The sequence below is a fragment of the Naegleria gruberi genome, assembly GCF_000004985.1.
Source record: "Naegleria gruberi genomic scaffold NAEGRscaffold_2, whole genome shotgun sequence".
In the NCBI taxonomy this organism is placed as follows: domain Eukaryota; phylum Heterolobosea; class Eutetramitea; order Acrasida; family Naegleriidae; genus Naegleria; species Naegleria gruberi.
The window spans coordinates 414,054-432,047 of NW_003163325.1; the positions used below are offsets into that span (position 1 = coordinate 414,054).

Sequence of the window (17,994 nt, forward strand, 5' to 3'; positions counted from 1 at the left end):
ACAATTTACTAGTTTCGGTACTGATATATAGCACTCTCACTAACTGATGTGGTATGATCGATGTAATCAAAATAGGAAGAGATGGTTTAGAAACTTGTTTTACAGAGATAAGTTCCAAAATAAAAAATGGCAGCTGACAATAACAATGAAACCTACACAAAAGAACAATTAATAACATCTAGTGTTGGCCTAACAACTAATTCTATCGGGTTTATAATATTTCTAATCATATCACTCTTCATGCTAACTGTTTTCATAATGAATTACAAAAAAATGGTGTACAATAAGAAATTACTATATTTAGTCGTTTTGCTAGTGTTGGCATTGCAAGAATGCTTTCAACTCTCAGTGGTGAGCACAACTTTATCAATACTGTTCAATTCTGGAGTGATTTTTCCTTGTATTAGTTTTAGTTCAGAGTTGTCACTTTTTTTCTTGACCATTGTAATGTACACCAATTGTCAGAGCGTAATTACAAAGATTTTGTATGAATTGTATTTCAACAAAGCACATGAGTGGATGAGAATGAATGCAAATAACCAAAAAGCAGCACTTGGGGTCAAATGGTCCAGTATTTCCATTCTTGCAATACTCAATTTGACATTTATATTACTTGTTCCCTTTTTGTTTGCTTTGGTGTTTTTTATTTTTGATTCAGAAAAGAAATTGACGATATCTGAACATGCCTTCAAGATTGTTTCAGCTGTTTCTAATGTGTTTTTAGTAACTTTCCTAGTGAGCACTTGTATTGCAACCTTTTTTTTCACATTCCTTAATATGGTAATTGTTGTCTTGCTGATTAGGAAATTAATTTTAAATCAAAGGTTTCCAGTTACAGAGCAAAGAAGAAAGGGCTGCAGAAATTTACTAATACTTTCATTTGGTCAACTCTACGTTGCACTTCTCAATGTTCTAGTTCTAATACTTGCTTTTTTAGGAGTAGTTGTGTATTTCCCATTGTTTCATGTTAGTTTGATCATTCAAAAGGTTGCCATGTTGTGTTTTTGTGTTGTTGTTACGTTTTCATTTGGTCCATTAGATCATATCATTCTAGAATTCAGAAATAGCTCACAACAAGTGGCAAATGTTGAAATAATTCAAAAAAGAGATGAAATATCCCAACAAGTGGCTTCCAATTATTCAGAAATTGTCAGAAAGGAGGAATTCAGGGAGGAAGAATCAACTCCAACAACCAATAGTGAAATACCAATAATGGTTGACGCTGTTGAGATTTTCACAGAAATTCCACTTGATTGAACTTTAAGTTCCATTTCCATTGTGCAAAGATAATTCATCTTCATTTGATGTGGTAGTAGATCTCTCCAATTACAAGTATTGATGTTCATCTGTTCCCTTAATATTTAAATATAATAAAAAAATGCAACGATTTAATCGCTTTATGGATCATTTAATGATGTCCTCTGATAGTAGAGCAACCTCTGATGATATTGATATTAAATTGGATAAGATTATTGTTGGAGGGCAAACGGTTGTTCCCGTTAAAGATGATGATCAAGTCAATAAATCAAATCATCACTCAGTGCAGAATGATCGTTCGGATCCGATAATACATGAAGATTTGAATAGCAATGAAACATTATTTGTTAAACCAAAAAATCATTGAGACAATGGTTTTTGCCTATAGTATTCTCGAGTTGTAAAAAGAACGTGCTTATTAATTATCAAAATACTAATTTTTTCTAAATTAGTATTTAGAATAAATTGTTTTAAAAATTCATAGCGATCTAATTGGCGCAACTAATTTTAATAATTAACAATTATTCATAATAAGACTCAATTCACCATCATCTTCCCATGATAATCCTAAACTTCCCTTGTGAACTTCTGAAATGTGATCAGATTTTAAGTGGAAGGATACTTTAATTCCATAACTAGTATTAGAGTTCAAATGTTGTTTGAATAGATTGGAATGAATGGACCTAGAAAACGATGTTGAAATTTGTGTTGGTAATAATTTTCCAGAATTATCAGATACTCTATTATTCTTTACATGAATGGTATGGTAAGGTACAAGTTCGAAAGCTATTGTCTTAAAATCAATCTCCAAAAAGGTTATTTTTACAAAAATTGTAATCGAATCCAATACTGAAATTGGACGTTGTTCTCTATAGGTACCATAATATTTAAACGTATTTGATTCCAATAAATTATTAAAGTTTACAAGCAATCCATTCAAATTCAAATTATATGTAATATTTTGAGTGTTATCAACTAATCTGAATAGACCCAGTTGGGAAACTAGATAATCATAATTATTATATTTTGGTATAAAGAAAAATGGGAAAAGAGGCTTGAAATCAAACCAATCATTTTCTAGAGTGAGTAAATTTACATCAATATTTCTTTGGAAAGCTAACTTTTCATCTCTCATTAGTGAATTGACCAAATAGACTTGTTGAGATGAGTTTGTTTTTGCTTCTTTCAGATCATTCTTAATGTTTTTCAGTAAACTTTCAACTTGTGCTTTTGAAACTTGAGTAGTTTTAAATGTTATACTCTCATCATTGGATTGATGAATGTGAGAAACCAATTCTTTGGTTTTTGATTTAACTTTACTAGCAGAATCATCGGAATCTGTTGAAGAAGAGTGCATATCCTCATCACTTGATGAAAATGATTTCTTGAATAATTTTCCAGCAATCTTTTTTGGTTTTTCAACTTTCTTTTCCACATTTTTATGAGATGATGATGATGGTGAATCACTGCTACTACTACTATCGGATATAATCTCTGTTTTTATATTTTCTTTTTTAAATAATTTTCCTCCCTTGCTATTATTTACTTCTTTGTTATTCTTATTATTATCATTTAATTTACTATCACTCTTATTTAATTTGGTATTATTATTATTATTATTATTATTAATATTATTTAATTTAGAATTATTTGTACTAGAATTATTATTACTTGTTGTTGTAGAGTGAGCCTTGTTATTATTATTTAACACCATTTCCTCATCAGAAGAAGATTGCGTTTTATCCAAAGGTTTTTCCACATTTTTCAGATGAGGATTCACCCTATAAAAGTCTCCCAATTTTCTCTTTAATTTCTGAACAGGATTTTCTAACATTTTTTTATCATAATTGTTTTTATCAATTCCAAATAAACTCTGAAGCACAATACTCTACACTGTTCAATATTTTCGATATTATGATCATGATTAGACAATGAATATTTTATAACAAGATTACCTGAGTGATAGGATCATCTCTTTATCAAGCCTTATGCATTTGAAAAAATGAAACAACACCCAATTTCGGGCCTTAACAATTCTTCACGTAGTATTAGTAATAATAATAAGAATTTGAGAGCATCACAACAACAACAGGGTGGGGAAAATGATTCATACAATCTTAATAGGAGTGGATTTAGTGCGGTAAGCATTCGATCAAGTCAGACATCTTCAGTGAAGAGTTATCATGCTCCTTCTTCTGAAGCCTTCATCAAAGTGGTCATGAAAATGGTTCGCATCATCATCAGCATTTAGGAGGAGCAAATATTGTGAGAGGAGGTGCTAGTCTTTCATCTTCGGGACGTAATAATTTATCTTCATATTTTGAGGTGGACGATGATGAGGAAGAGGACTTGTTGAATAATTCTACCACAACGCCTCAACAACAAAACAATGAAAAGATGATGGAGGAAAATCTTGAAATTGGATCATTGAATACGAGTCAAATAACAAGTACTGCCAGTAATTATTCAAACTATCCACCATTGGCCAACAATTCATTCAGTACTAATCCTCCACTTGTGGAATCATTGAAAAACTCAAAGAAAGCAGCTTCACACCAGCAACATGACAAGATTTTGAAACACTTTTATCAGGAGAGTGATGAAGAATCCATTCCAGAACCGAGAGTTTATTCTCCTCAACAACAAAAGCAACAACACTCATCACCACAAGCTCCTCTTTCTCAAACACGGTCTGTCTCTTCAAAGACATCTTCAAAGAAAAGTAGCAGTAACAAACACAACCCAATGCTGGAACATCAACCTCCTCAGCCATTTCCAATGTTTCCAAATCCATACCAATTCTTTCCAAACTTTAATTATTACCCATTCTTTCCACCGCAATATGGTGCCAATATGAATGCAGACGCTATTACGGAAATGCAAAAACTCTACCCAAATGTACAAGCCAGTAATGATACATTCATTACTGAAAAGTCGGTCGAAAGCTCCTCGTTCTTTGAGAAGGATCAATTGTTGGATGTTTTAATATCGGAGAGTAAGCAAATGAAGTCGGTAATTGAGCATCAATCCGAATTGATTAATGTAATTTTAAAAAAGTTGGATGAAGTGAATGGAAAACTGGATGTATTAAAAGCCCAAAATAGGGATAAAACCAACCAGGTCAGTAATACAAACTCCCCAAATACAGCCTCTCTTAAATCATCCACAAGATCCACAAGCAAACAACCAATAGATGAGACAGACCTTAATAATCACTCCAAGACCAGCAATAGTATGATTAACAACACGAGCCACTATCAATTCCATACTGATAATAGCATTCTCAAGAAATCACCTCCAGCCTCTCCTGTTAAACCTGCCACTGCAACAGTTTCAAATAGCACTGAATCGTTTAGGTATGCAAATTCAATTCCTAGCCCTTCAAACTCTCCAATCAAGCCAATTTCAAAAAGTGCAACTCTATCTCCAAAACCAAATAGTCAGAGCCCTAACAATACAAGGTTATCAACCAACTCATCTACCAATCTATATGGCTATTCTAGTCCACTTGTAGATTATGGGTCAAAGCATTCAACACCAAAAACAAACCACCATTTAAATTCCTCGATTTCAAATCTCAGAGATTATGGAAGTTCAAAATCAAACTCACCATCCAATCACTTCTTTGAAAGTGTCAGTAAGAAGAAACCAATGATATCACACGATATGGATGATTCCTTATTGAATAGCAGCAAAATGACTGACTCTTTAGATTTATATTCTCATGCTGACGATTCTTTTGTTTACAACACCTCATATGTGAGCAGTTGCAGTTCAACTCCTCCAGAACCATTTTCCACTGACATGCAACGATATCTGCATGAAAACATCCTCTCGGGTAGTACCTCTAAGAAGGATAATGTCAAAGATTCGGATAGCACCTTTGTTAAAAAGAAAGATTATTCCAATTATTCGTCTTCACCTAACGCAAGCATTCCTCTAAAGAGTTTTTCTAAAATTGATGTGTAATAAACCAAAATTTTACTGGAATATGTTGGAATGATCCAGGTCTCTGTCATCTGACATTACTGAAGATTGATCCTCTCCATTATTTTCATAAAGTCTTTCATAGTTCTTGTTCAATCTATTTCTGTAAAAGTGGTTATTTTCATCGAACAAGACGTTCCATTCCTTATTATCTATGCTAATTGGTTTTCCATAGTCATCACTTGTTGAATAATAGAATGGATAAATGCTGAGCTTGTCCTTGTCAATGCCCTTCCAGACTACAGACAATAAACTTCCCTTTGTAAAATTGTTCCAAAATTGCAAGTCGTATGAATTCGAAATATTCTCATCAAGAGCTTGTCCAAAAATATTAGTGCTGCTTCCACTAGTGTTACTATCAACTGAGGTGGCATCTGGGCTAATGAGGCTTTCATTGTAGTGTTCATTCACTGCCTGCAAAGGGTTTACATCCTTTAATAAGTGTTGAGATGGACCTCTAATGAAACCCAATGGAGTACAAGTAAAATGAGGATGGAAATTAACTTGCAATACAGCGAGTAAATGTGAATCCTTGAATGAAACAATTAAGCGATTGTGATTTAACACAATTTGATTGATAGTACCACAACAAACAACATTATTGTTGGTATATTGTGAGAGCGGTACTTTGGAATGGTAAGTGTAATTGACAGCGCTATCGACCTTTTTAAATAAGCCATTATTCTTCAATACATGAATGCAATCCGAATCTTGTTCAGTCAAGAACAAGTATTTTGAATTGTAACAAATAGATTGGATAGGCTTATTGAATGAAGACCACTTTTGATTGTTCCAAGTGTATGTATTATAAATCCTGAATACGTTACTTTGATGACTGACAAGTAAATGTTCATCATTCAAAAATACGCATTTTCTAACACCTCCATTCAATCTTGTTATGGTATCAAAGAGAGTCCAATCGTTATTAATGAACTTGTAAATTCTGATAGTATCATCATGCTTACTAGAACTAACAAGCATTTCACCATCTGGACTCCACGTTAATTGATCCACACTAGTTGGTGTTTTAATAAAAATACACACTCCACGCCTAGTTAAGTTCATTCTCCTATTGACATCCCATATTATTATTCCTTTTTCACATCCAACAGCTAGAATAGACTCAGTATAAGTATTAGGATCCTTATTCGAAGATGTTTGAACAATTGGTTTCCATTTGATAGTATTAACACGATATTGGAATTCATGTGTCAAAACTTGGCATGACCATTCCTCATTAATAACATTGTAAAAATAAATTGAGTCATCTTCAAATGTTACAGCAATTTTCATAAGATAAGGATGCCAATCGTGACACTTAACGCCTTTTTGACTTATATCGGATGATGTATTTGAATCTCCATTGGAGTAGTAATATGTAGAATTGAATAAATAGGTCGGAATGTAATTAGTGACAGTTTGAATATATTCACAAACAGTGTCATAAACTGATTTGTAATTAGTGTCATTCTTGATAATACCATTGTACTTGTTATTATTGTGATTGTGAGGTATCATAATGTTTGGATAAATGACACCTCCTCTATTACAATAGAAGGATATCAGTGAATCATTCAATGATTGAATGTGTATTAATTCTCCTTCAATTTCACCAACTGTTAATTCCCCACCTTGTTTTGTCTTTTTTAAATGTGAAGGTGAAATCGGAGTGTAAGCTTCATTCATAATCAATGAAGATGCATCACCACTCAGCTTGTTCTTTGGTATAATAATATTATTATAATTCAAAAATACATTTTCAAAATTATATTCAACCTTATCATTATTTTGAATCATTGTATTATTTAATTGTAGGTATGGAAATTCGCTTAGGATGGTATTATTATTTTCATTATTAAAAGGTGTTTGTTTTTTAGCACTGTTATTGGCTAGTATTTTCCCCACTGTAGGAGAGGGTTTTGTTGGTGTGAGCGTTAAATTACTCAGAGGGTGATTTGGATTATTCTTGTAGGAATTTTTCTTCTTGATGGGTGTCGATGATGGAGCAACGAATGATGTTGATGATACGGAATTTGAAGGTATTTCCTCATCATTAATAATTTCATCTTCATGAAAGAAGGAAACATTCATGTGCTTACTCATTTTTTTAATAAATTCAAAAATTAAATTATTTCATCAATTCATATTAATTATTATTAATAATTGATGATGATAAAGGAGGTTCCAATAATTGGATAATGCAATTAATTCTCATTGTCAATTATGAGAAGGTTAATATTTAATAATAGCTTACAAAAACATTTCAAAATCTAAATTGAAAAATTCGGATGAAAAAAATGTTCGCCACTGGTCCCACATCATCTTCAACAACACGTGAATCATCAGGTCAAAACAATGATAATGATACCACAAGAGTCTCATCAACACATATCATTGTTACACCCGATACAACTTTTCCTACTTTCCAACTTTCCAATACTCTCCATTCTACAGTCCCACAACAAACAATTGACAAGAGAACAAGTTATAGCGCACTGGAGGAGAGAAAGAGAATTAGAGCAAAGAGGAAACAGTTTAATAATTATCAACAACAAGAAGGACAATCTACAGAAGAACCAACATATCCACCAGTGAATAAGTCGTCTTCATCATCGTATTATCAAAATTATAATGACACAATTCAAAGACCAATACAACCTCCAACAAGATCTGTGATTACAGAGGAGGAAATGAACAAGGATTTGGCAACCTTCAAGAGGCAAATAAAGAAGGAAAAGAGGGAGAAACAAAGAGTTTCAAAGAAAAAAGAAAACAATTTTAATCCTCTGGAAAGTAATATTACCATTGATAATAATTCCGAATCAAACGATAAAGCTTCATCATCAGTAGCTTCTACTAGTAGTAGTAATGTTACTGCAAGTAACATCTATGACAGGAAACAAAGAAACAAGAAGGAAAAGAAACCTAATGATTTTAGGAGGGTTAAAAACTACTTCCCTCCAGTTCCAGAAGGACAACAATTGAATGTTCAAGGCCCTCGTTTAATTGAATCTCAACCAGAATCTTTAAGTGCCACAACTAACAAGCCTTCAACAAGAATTAGAGAAAACAAAAGGGTAAATAGCCAAGCTATACAAAACAATTCAATTGAGAGCTCTGTGACTTTACCTGTCGAAAAGTTACCAAAAGCAAAAACCAAGAAGGAAAACCAGTTACTTCCTCAAATAGGTCAAATCAAATTGAACAATGAACAACATACAAATACTAAACCAAAAGCTATGGATTCACTTCCTATTCATGAATTTTCATCTTCAATTATCAATTCTATTGAAGAAAATCAAGTCACTGTCATAACAGGTTTCACAGGTTGTGGAAAGAGTACTCAATTACCCCAAATCGTTTTGAAACACTATATTGAGAATAGTAATACACACCGTTTGAAAAAAATCAAAATTGTTTGCACTCAACCAAGAAGATTAGCAGCTACTAGTTTAGCTAGAAGGGTCAATAATGAAATGAAGTCTTATTTGGACAAGAATGGATTGAATGAATTGTTCAAAGGAAGAATTTCTGGTCATATAATTGGTGGAGAGGCAGTTTTAGATCATAATACACCAATTGTTTATGCCACAGAAGGATGCTTGACTCAAATCATCATGGGTATGCATTCTTCATCAACATCAAGCTATGAAAATTTTCATAATGAATTTTCACATATAGTACTAGACGAAATTCACGAAAGAAAAGTCGACACAGATCTCCTTCTTTATTTTGTGAGAGAAATTGTCAAGGTTAATCCTAAAATTAGAATCATTTTGATGAGTGCCACACTCTCACAAGAAAAGATTTGTAAATATTTTGAGAGTTACCTTAATATGGATATCTCATCCGCAAAGAACAATGGACAAAATAATGGGGGAAATGGAGAGGATGATGAGCTTTTCGTTTCAAACATAGAAAAGAAGGTTCCTGCAATTCATATTCCTAGTGGATGTTATCCCGTAACTGAAAACCACATTGAAGATGTGATTACCCTTTTATACAACCCTGTTTCTAATCCTCTCCCAGAGGAAGAATTATTGAGCAAGCAGCAATTTGCTCCCTTGCTTTCTAAACCATTGAGAGCCAGCATAAAACCAGAGAGAAGAATTTTAGGAGCCCGTCTTATTGAATACCTACACGTACGTTATCCATTAAATCAATCCATACTAGTATTCCTTCCAGGTATGATGGAGATAGAGGATTTCGCTGATGATTTGACAGCTAATTTTATTGGAGGGGCTTCAGCAGTTGACTGTCCATACGATATTCATATTCTTCACTCCCTCATCGCAGAGCAAGAACAAGAAGAATCCCTTTTACCACCAAAAGAAGGTAAAAGAAAGGTTATTCTCAGTACTAACATTGCCGAGAGCTCTATCACTGTTCCAGATGTTGTTATTGTGATTGATTTTTGTCTATGTAAAGGCAAATATTGGAATGAAAATTTTAATTCAGAAGTTATGGGACTTGATTGGGTTTCCAAAGATTCTTCCAAACAAAGGAAGGGAAGAGCAGGTAGAGTTTCTCCTGGTATTCTTTTTAGAATGATTACAAGAGACGAGTATGAAATGTTAGATGACTCTGTCGTACCAGAAATACAGAGAAAACCTCTCTCTTCTGTAGTTTTGCAAATACTCATGTTCAATGGAGCTTACGTTGATGACCCAACACAATTCAAAGGTTTACCTAAGAATTACAAAACTCCATCAGAAGTTTTGCAAAAGTGTCTAGATCCTCCAAATCAAAGTTTGTTAGAGCAGGCTTACTATCAACTTGAATCACTTGGAGCCATTGTGAATCATCAATTGGGAAATTCTCAAACTGATTCCAATAGTGTTGTGAATCAATATGAATTAGATGAAGCTTACTTGGTTACTAGCATCGGAAAATTCTTTTCTTTAATTCCAACCGAGTTAAATGCAGCCTACCTTTTACTAATTGGTTATTCATTGAATTTATTACCAGAGTGCATAATTATTGTTTCCATATTGTCCAGATCAGTGCCAATTCTTGCCTTCTCATCTTTAAAGCTTCTAAGCGCAAGAGCTATTTATTCATTTGATAATGGATCTGAGAGTGATTTAATTGCTGGATTCAATGCTTATAACCGCTTCAAACAACTTCAAACATTGAGGAGAGATCACAAAATAACTCCCAGCCAATTTAATAGTCAACTGGCCAAGGAAATGCTTGCTCTGAAGAAGATGATTGAAATTGATTCTTTAGTGTTACAAATTTCTCAATCTCTCTACAGAGCCTATGGTATATTTATTGAAAACCTTACTCCGCATGCTATCAAACACTCAAGGCAAGAAATTAAACCTATTCAATACTCAACTGATAAGGTGCTCAGCACTGAAAAGATGAATATTATTAAGGCACTCATTGCCACATTGTACTATGAACAATCAGTGAAGGGAGCTCTCAAGAAGGAACACAAGTCACTCAAAGAAATTGAATGCAGCTTGCAAATCAAAGATCAAGCCCTTTCACTCACAAATAGTGATGAGATGCAGAAAGTTTTCTCAGAACTTTTCCATAAATTTGACGGAGGTGTTGTTGATTGTACAAAGATCAAGTTCCAATCCGATAAGAAGATTAATCTCGCCTATAACCTTCCTGTATCTGATTCATCATTTGTGTTGCCACTTACAGAAGCTCAAAAGAAGGACCCACTTTTCCCAATTAAATTGCTACAACGTATGATCAAAGGTAGTTCACAAGAATCAAAAGAAAAGAAAAATCAAACACTTGATTATACACAGGTGAGACAAAGTTTGCTTTCAGTGAGGGATGATGACCAAATTTTTGGTATTTTCAGAGGACTTCCAGGTGAATTGATCAAGTCCCATGGATTGAAATTCAAAGCAATGTCTTCAGCATTTGATAGAAAGATTTCATTTATTCATCCACAATCAGATGCAATGAGAAAACAAAGAATAATCATTTCTAGAGATTCTGTTTCTCACCCTTGGGTTGATTTAACAATACCAGAAAAAATTCTCGTCTCTGGAAGTGTATCAATCAAGGATATGACCATGTTACTTGATAAGAATACGACACTTCCTGACATTGAATTTTTTTATGAAATGTCCTTAGTATTATTCTTGCCTTTGATTTATCCAAGAAGATTTTGCCTTTTCAAACCAAAGTATGGCGATCAAACATTTTGCCTCATATCAGAACTCTTTGAAAAGATGAAACCACATGAGAAGACTGAATACGTTCAAAATAAGATTAATCTTGATTTGAATGCTATCTATTTAATTTCTAGTGGTGTTAAAAACTTTGACTTGGTTTTACAAATTCTGAGAAGTTCCATCCAAAAGAAGATTACTGAATTACTAGCCAATCAACCAGTTGTTGATGTTGGTCTGTTATCCGTTCAAATAACTGATCTACTCAATAATGCCAAGAATTACCTTTCTCACAAAGGTTACAATAGAAACATCGCCAAAATTATCTCCGTCTTACCTGCAGAAGATGAAGCTGTGGGAGGAGATGATGAATCATGTGGTGATCACATTCTTAGAACTAGTAGTTTCCAAAGAATTTCTCAAAGAATATTGAACCTATTGTCTAAACAGTGTCTTCTTTCTCCTGATGATCCACCTGTCGAAATCAAAAAGAAGGGTAAAACAACTATAGAAATAAGCTGTTCATATGATTATCAATACCTACAAGCCAAATATCTCTTGTTGCGAGAGATTAACAATGATTATGCTGTTTTTGCACATCCAAAACAAGCATTTGTATGCTTGGAAGTTGAGAAGAATAATTTGAAAGACTTTTTATCATCAATGGTATACTTTTCAAGTTATGAGGATAAATCTGGAAAGAATAGAGAATTCTATACAATCAATAGAATTCCAGCAACCAAACGGTTAAATATTAGCATAGATGAAGGTAAAGAAGGTAATAATGTAAGAAAATCATTCAATACCAAGATGAAATCTGACAAGCTTACTAATGGAGGATTTCTTCTTCAACCTTTTACACGCTCGATCTCAGCAGATGCTTTCAGAGAAAAAATTCCAGCCAATAGCAGCAATGATGAATACATGCAAGTGTATGCATACTTTGGGAAACAAGTTTTTTATCAAGCAAAGGCAGGAGCAACAAAGATTCACTCTCAACAAAAGGGAGTAACATTTGAGTCACTTAGAAAGATGAAGATTGGTAACGATAATGATGTCAAAACTCTATTCTTACACTTTATAGATGCAAGACGTCAGCCTGATTCTTCTCTAATTTCAAACTTCTTACTTTCCAAGAAAGCAGAAAATAAGGAAAGTGTATTCTCCAACAATCATTACTTTAAGAGAATTCTCGTTGATAAGAATCCAGTTTTGGGAAAGCAAAAGGAGTACATTTCACTCAATATTGTAGACATGGACAAGAAGGAGAGATTTACAATCTTGCTCTACCTCGACAGAGAACAGACCTACAAGGATGAAAATACTGACTTGGTTAAATGTTCTATGCAAAGCTGGAGAAGATCTGATACCAAACTGATTTATTTAGATTTTGTCTCTCCAATACTTGTACAACCAAATGATAATGCTGAAACAATATCGAATAAGAATGAAAATACATTGGACGTGAGATTTTCCAAAGTTACTCACTCTAGAACTATCAAGGAAGGGTTTAGAGATTTAATTCCAGCATCCATCCAAGAGTTGGAGTCAAGATTGTGGTACAATGAGAGCGACTTTACACTTTATTATTGTTATGAGAAGGATGATTCTATATTATTTGCCAATCTGAATGATTTGAATTTGTCATTTGGCAGTACATTGGAAAATGATGAGTTGTGCAAATTGAGAGCTGAAACACCACTTGCACGTCTCTCAATCGATTCTATTCACTACGATATCAAGGAAAATTTGCACTTTAACGATATTAAGATTCAATTTAAGAATAGAACCGACATTTCACATCCAACCCAAAGAAAATCTTTCACTACCCTTAGGGTTTGTAGCCATCAATTACAAGGAGCTTTAGGTAAAACTTTTGATAGGTCACAAGTGAAAGAATTCATGCAAATGATTCTCTCTTGGAAGGATTTGATGAATGAAAGTAGTTTGAAAACTCTAGAAGAAGAATAAACCCAATCTCCATCACAAACTCTCCCAGTCAATTTATTCCATGATATTTCCTTTTTAATCAAAATAAATAGTCTATTCAATAATAAAACAATAATATTAATTATTGATTTAAAAAAATGTTCACACTCTCCCAATGTTTAAACTGTCATGATTTTTATCATCCGACCAATTTGTACAGTCTTTGCATATTGAAAAAGGGACTTTCAAACAATTCTATTCCTTCCACAACAAGTAATCAACAACAATCACAACAACAGGAAGCAAACAAGGAACATTCCTTCATATTTACAGCAACGAGTAATAATATCTATGTCTTGTTAGATTCCGATGATCATCAGCAACAATTATCAACCTCTCCTACTTCAATAATTAATATATTAAATAATTCTAGCAATAATACTACAATTAACAGTAATATTGCAAATAATAATAATAAGGATGTATTTATTCAACGTGAATTTCCCATTCAAGAAATTCCAATTTATAATATTAGTAGAATTCCAGCAGACTCTCAGATAATTTCCATCTCAGCCTTTAATTCTAATTATGATAAGAGTAAGCTAGTGTTGGGAGTTACATTCACACAACCAATTAATACTAGTATTAATACATCATTGGATAATAGTGAACAAAAGAGAAAGTATATTGATGATGATGAAAATAGAGATGAGGATCAATATTCGTCATCGTATGATTCTGGAGGTGGAGGTGATAGTACAGATGAGGATTCGGAAATGAATACTATTCATTCAAAAAAGAAAAAGAAGAAGGTTAATACAAGTGGAGGTGGCTCTTCATTTGTGTCACATTCAAAGATGAATGAAAATGAAGAGAATGAACAACAGAATCAACAGAATCAACAATTTAATAATTATTTCTACATTTACTTGTTGGATATTGATGAAATTGTGAATAATCATAATAATATCAAGTACAATTCATTATTGTACAGTAGTAATATTAATACACAAAATCAAACCAAGCACAAGTGTATTCAAACATTCTCTTTAGGATATGTTCCATTGAAGTTGAGCACTCAAACAACAACTCTATATCCCAATTTACAAAAATACTCAATATTTGTCATTTGTGGAAGTGATAAGAATTTTCATTGTTTTTCTGATATTATTCTCACTCCTCAAAATAATTCAATCCTTCTCAAATTATTTGACCTTCCTCTCTACACTAGGAATAATGAATATGCCAGTAATATTAGACATTATTACAATAGATTCAATGAAAATTTATTTATTGAATATGATTTTATTATACCAGGAGGTGTACCAGGTTCTGTCATTGATTTTGATTCTAATAATAACTTATTGGTCATGGGATGTCAAAATGGTTTTGTGAAAATTTGTAAAGGTGCCAATCTTGAACTACAGTTCATGTTGAATAGTCCAATTAGTTCTGTAAAAATTTTAAACTATACACCTACAGAGTTGAGTTTGTTGGTGGGTGAATCTGTTGGTAGGGTTGTCCTCTACAATGTTCCCCTCACTTCCTTTGTCAAGGATAATAATAATCAAATGGTTCCCTCCACTCCCTCCATAATCAATAATACCAATGAAATAATGACCAATATCCAATCTACTGTTATTTACAGTGACGAGTTTGGAGACTCGATTACATGTCTCTATGCCCAACCTTACAGGTGTGGCATTACGGATATTTATATTGGTACCTACAATAGAAAACTAATTGTCTACCAATTTGAGAGTAATACATGCATTTACAAATGTACCTATCATTTTGAATATCCAATACAATACATTGATTCATTGGACATTAATAATGATGGAGTGAAGGAAATTATCATTTGCACCATGTTTGAAATTCAAATATTACAACCTGACCTTACCTCTATTGCCAATTATATCAAGGAAAAGTTAAAACTCAATAATGCAACATTGCCAACAGAGACAACTAACCACCACCAATCCATAACCACTACCTTAGAATAATCAGAGTGATAAAATGACCTACCCTTTGCAACGTTCAATACCACCGTAATGCCCTTTTTGTAAACTTTTGAAACATTCTTGCGTGAGGAGTTCTTATCTGAAATGGCCTTTGCAAAAATCATTATACAAAGATCTATTTAATAATTGCATTCATTTCAATACAATCAGTTGACAGGCATGCCACATAAAATGTTCTTTTTTCAGAACCCAAACCTCATGGCCAAATCACTATGAAAATTGATTATTAGTGAACCTTCTTCCAATCTTTTTTTAAACTCCGGACTTTTTATCATTGCCTTGATTTTTTATTATGGTGAGCGCTTGTTTGGTAGGACTTGTTTGCAAGAAATAAAAAATAAATAAGATGGCTACGAGTACGGGTAGATTCATTGCCGTCGTTTTAATGATGACCCTGATGATGGTTAGCATTATGAATGGTTCGGAAATTCCTTCATCATACTTTAAAAATGTTCAAGGACCTCCAAGTGAATTTGCTAATTTTGCTGATCCAACACCAGCCGATGCTTCATTGGTATCAGATTCTTTCATGATGGAAATTGCTCTCCAACAACAAGGAGACAAGGCTTCATGGCAAGGAATGATTCCAGTTGACTCTTTGGATCATGTTGCTATTTCTATTGTTGGTCCTGATGCTAAATACATGAATTTGAGAGTTGTTAATATTGATGATGTCGTTGTTAACGAATTACAAGAAGCTAACATTGAAAATTATAATCAAGCTATTAAAGCTAAAAATCACGTTGTAAATACATGGATGGGTTATGATAAGCATAGCTCTGTTCCAGCTAAAGTTTTCAACTTTAATAACAATGATCAAGTTAAGACTGGAGATTGGATTATTGAAGTTAGTTTGGATTCTCAAGCTCCACAAGCTGTTCAACAAAAGTATCAATCTAAGAAGGATACATCAAAGGCTGACTTGATGTTGATCATTTATAATAGTAGCCCATTGACTGCTCATACTCAATCTATCAATATGAATGCTGTTCTTGGTGAAAAGATTGGTTTCATTACTCGTGTTACTGACAAGACTGAAGCTGAAAAGAGAGAAAGAATTGGTGTCAAGTATGTTCCAAAGGCTATTCCAGCCGAAAGTTTCGAACATATTGAAGCTGAAATTGATGTTCAATATCCTGATGGAAAGGAAGACATTGTTCCAATGCACTCTACTTCTTTTGCTGGTATTCAAGCTTTGGAACACCAAGGTGCTTTCAGTGGTGAATTTGTTGCTACTGAAAAGGGTATTTTCCACTTTAGAGTTGTTGTTAAGGGTGTTGTTGGTGCAGAAATGAGAAAGACTCTCTTCAAATCTGCCAAGTTTATTGATCCACAATCACCAAAGATTACCTTTATGCGTACCACTCAACACATTATTGCTATTGTTGATAAGGAAGTTCAATTGGTCAAGGATGGTGCTCTCGCTTCCTTTACTCAAGCTGATGAAATGATGACTGTCAATTTGCAAGCTAAAAAGTTGTTGCCATCTGCTGAACCAAAGAAGTATAAGGCCTTTGCTGAAGTTTGGGCTGTTTCCAAGACTGATGCTTCCAAGCTTGTCCCAGTTTGTTACACTCTTGGTATGACTATTTCTTCTGATTCTCAAGAACTCGGTAAGGATTATGTCAGTATTCCATTGCAATTCTCCATGAAGTGGTTGTCAAAGGCTAACGCTATGCTTCCATTGACATTGAAGAATATCAAGATTCAAGATGTTGACACCTCATCTGCTATTAGTGAATTGGATGAAGTCTCTTCAATTGAAACTCACAGTCTCTTGATTGATACTGAAACCAAGAAGGTTAATCACAGACTCACTGAAAAGTCCATTGTTCACTCATATATTAACGATCTCTTGATGGATAAGTATGCTTTTGAACAAGTTACTGAAACCATGTTGATGGGTCCAAGACCAAAGCAACTCACTCTCAAGGCTAGGGCTAGAAATAGCAACCATAAGGTTATCCTTGTTCACGGTTATTGCTCTGCTGGTGATCCATTCACTGCCTCTCACTTCCAAAATGCCATTGTTTTCAGCGATCCAAACCAATCTAGAAGCAATGACAAGTTTGCTCAAATGATTTGGGAAGTTGCTAAGGATTTGGATTCATTCGCTGTTGTTGCTCACAGTCAAGGTGGTATGGCAGGTGTTCACTTGTACACTTTCTATTGGTCAACTGCTGATAATATTCCAACCAATGCTAACATTAGACTTTTGCAATCTGTTGGTACTCCTTATGGTGGTTGTTCTGCTGCTGGTTCCATTGCTAACCTTGGTAAGGTCTTTGGTGCTGGATGTGGTTCAAATACTGATTTGAGTCCTGATGGTGCTTCAAAGTGGCTCAAGACTATTCCAGAAGCCTCTCAAAAGAAGGTCTATTATTACACTACTCAAAATAAGAAGGATGGTTCCTCATGTCACTCCATGATGGACTGGATTTTGTACAAGCCAAACGATGGTACTTCTGAAATTAGATATACTTCTGCTTTGACTTCTGCTAACAATATGGGTTTGAAGTACGGATGGTGTCACACTACTGACATGAATTATCCACCTCAATGTACTGATCCAGATCGTAATGCTGAACTCAACAAGTATGCTAACGGTTTTTAAGTAAAGTATTTCTAGTTTTAAATAAATCTAAGTTTTTGTGTGA

At 33.7% G+C, this 17,994-nt stretch overlaps 6 protein-coding genes across 6 annotated transcripts; 4 read left to right on the plus strand and 2 right to left on the minus strand.

The window, feature by feature from the left end:
• The first annotated feature begins 135 nt into the window (after positions 1 to 135).
• NAEGRDRAFT_77904 (uncharacterized protein) lies at positions 136 to 1,396 on the plus strand. Its single transcript, XM_002682617.1, has one exon. It carries the CDS (start codon positions 241 to 243, stop codon positions 1,255 to 1,257), a length of 1,017 nt encoding a protein of 338 aa, XP_002682663.1. The 5' UTR covers positions 136 to 240; the 3' UTR covers positions 1,258 to 1,396.
• A 375-nt stretch (positions 1,397 to 1,771) lies between these two features.
• Positions 1,772 to 3,091, minus strand: NAEGRDRAFT_61880 (uncharacterized protein; the record flags this gene model as incomplete). Its single annotated transcript, XM_002682819.1, has 1 exon — positions 1,772 to 3,091. One exon carries the CDS (start codon positions 3,089 to 3,091, stop codon positions 1,772 to 1,774), a length of 1,320 nt encoding a protein of 439 aa, XP_002682865.1.
• A 168-nt stretch (positions 3,092 to 3,259) lies between these two features.
• On the plus strand, positions 3,260 to 4,771 carry NAEGRDRAFT_61881 (uncharacterized protein; the record flags this gene model as incomplete). The annotated part of the gene is made up of 3 exons (XM_002682618.1): positions 3,260 to 3,397; positions 3,502 to 4,669; positions 4,698 to 4,771. The coding sequence occupies 3 exons, from the start codon at positions 3,260 to 3,262 to the stop codon at positions 4,769 to 4,771; spliced, it is 1,380 nt and encodes a 459-aa protein (XP_002682664.1).
• A 467-nt stretch (positions 4,772 to 5,238) lies between these two features.
• Positions 5,239 to 7,347, minus strand: NAEGRDRAFT_61882 (uncharacterized protein; the record flags this gene model as incomplete). The annotated part of the gene is made up of 1 exon (XM_002682820.1): positions 5,239 to 7,347. The coding sequence occupies one exon, from the start codon at positions 7,345 to 7,347 to the stop codon at positions 5,239 to 5,241; it is 2,109 nt and encodes a 702-aa protein (XP_002682866.1).
• A 194-nt stretch (positions 7,348 to 7,541) lies between these two features.
• NAEGRDRAFT_45438 (uncharacterized protein) lies at positions 7,542 to 15,319 on the plus strand (the record flags this gene model as incomplete). Its single annotated transcript, XM_002682619.1, has 4 exons — positions 7,542 to 8,571; positions 8,839 to 9,579; positions 9,871 to 13,251; positions 13,647 to 15,319. 4 exons carry the CDS (start codon positions 7,542 to 7,544, stop codon positions 15,317 to 15,319), a joined length of 6,825 nt encoding a protein of 2,274 aa, XP_002682665.1.
• Positions 15,320 to 15,682: 363 nt separating this feature from the next.
• Positions 15,683 to 17,991, plus strand: NAEGRDRAFT_56613 (uncharacterized protein). The gene has a single exon (XM_002682620.1). The coding sequence runs from the start codon at positions 15,684 to 15,686 to the stop codon at positions 17,949 to 17,951; it is 2,268 nt and encodes a 755-aa protein (XP_002682666.1). The 5' UTR covers position 15,683; the 3' UTR covers positions 17,952 to 17,991.
• Positions 17,992 to 17,994: the final 3 nt, after the last annotated feature.

Coding starts and splice junctions, on each gene's coding strand:
- NAEGRDRAFT_56613 (XM_002682620.1), top strand. CDS start 15,684: ATGGCTACGAGTACGGGTAGATTCATTGCCGTCGTTTTAATGATGACC.
- NAEGRDRAFT_77904 (XM_002682617.1), top strand. CDS start 241: ATGCTAACTGTTTTCATAATGAATTACAAAAAAATGGTGTACAATAAG.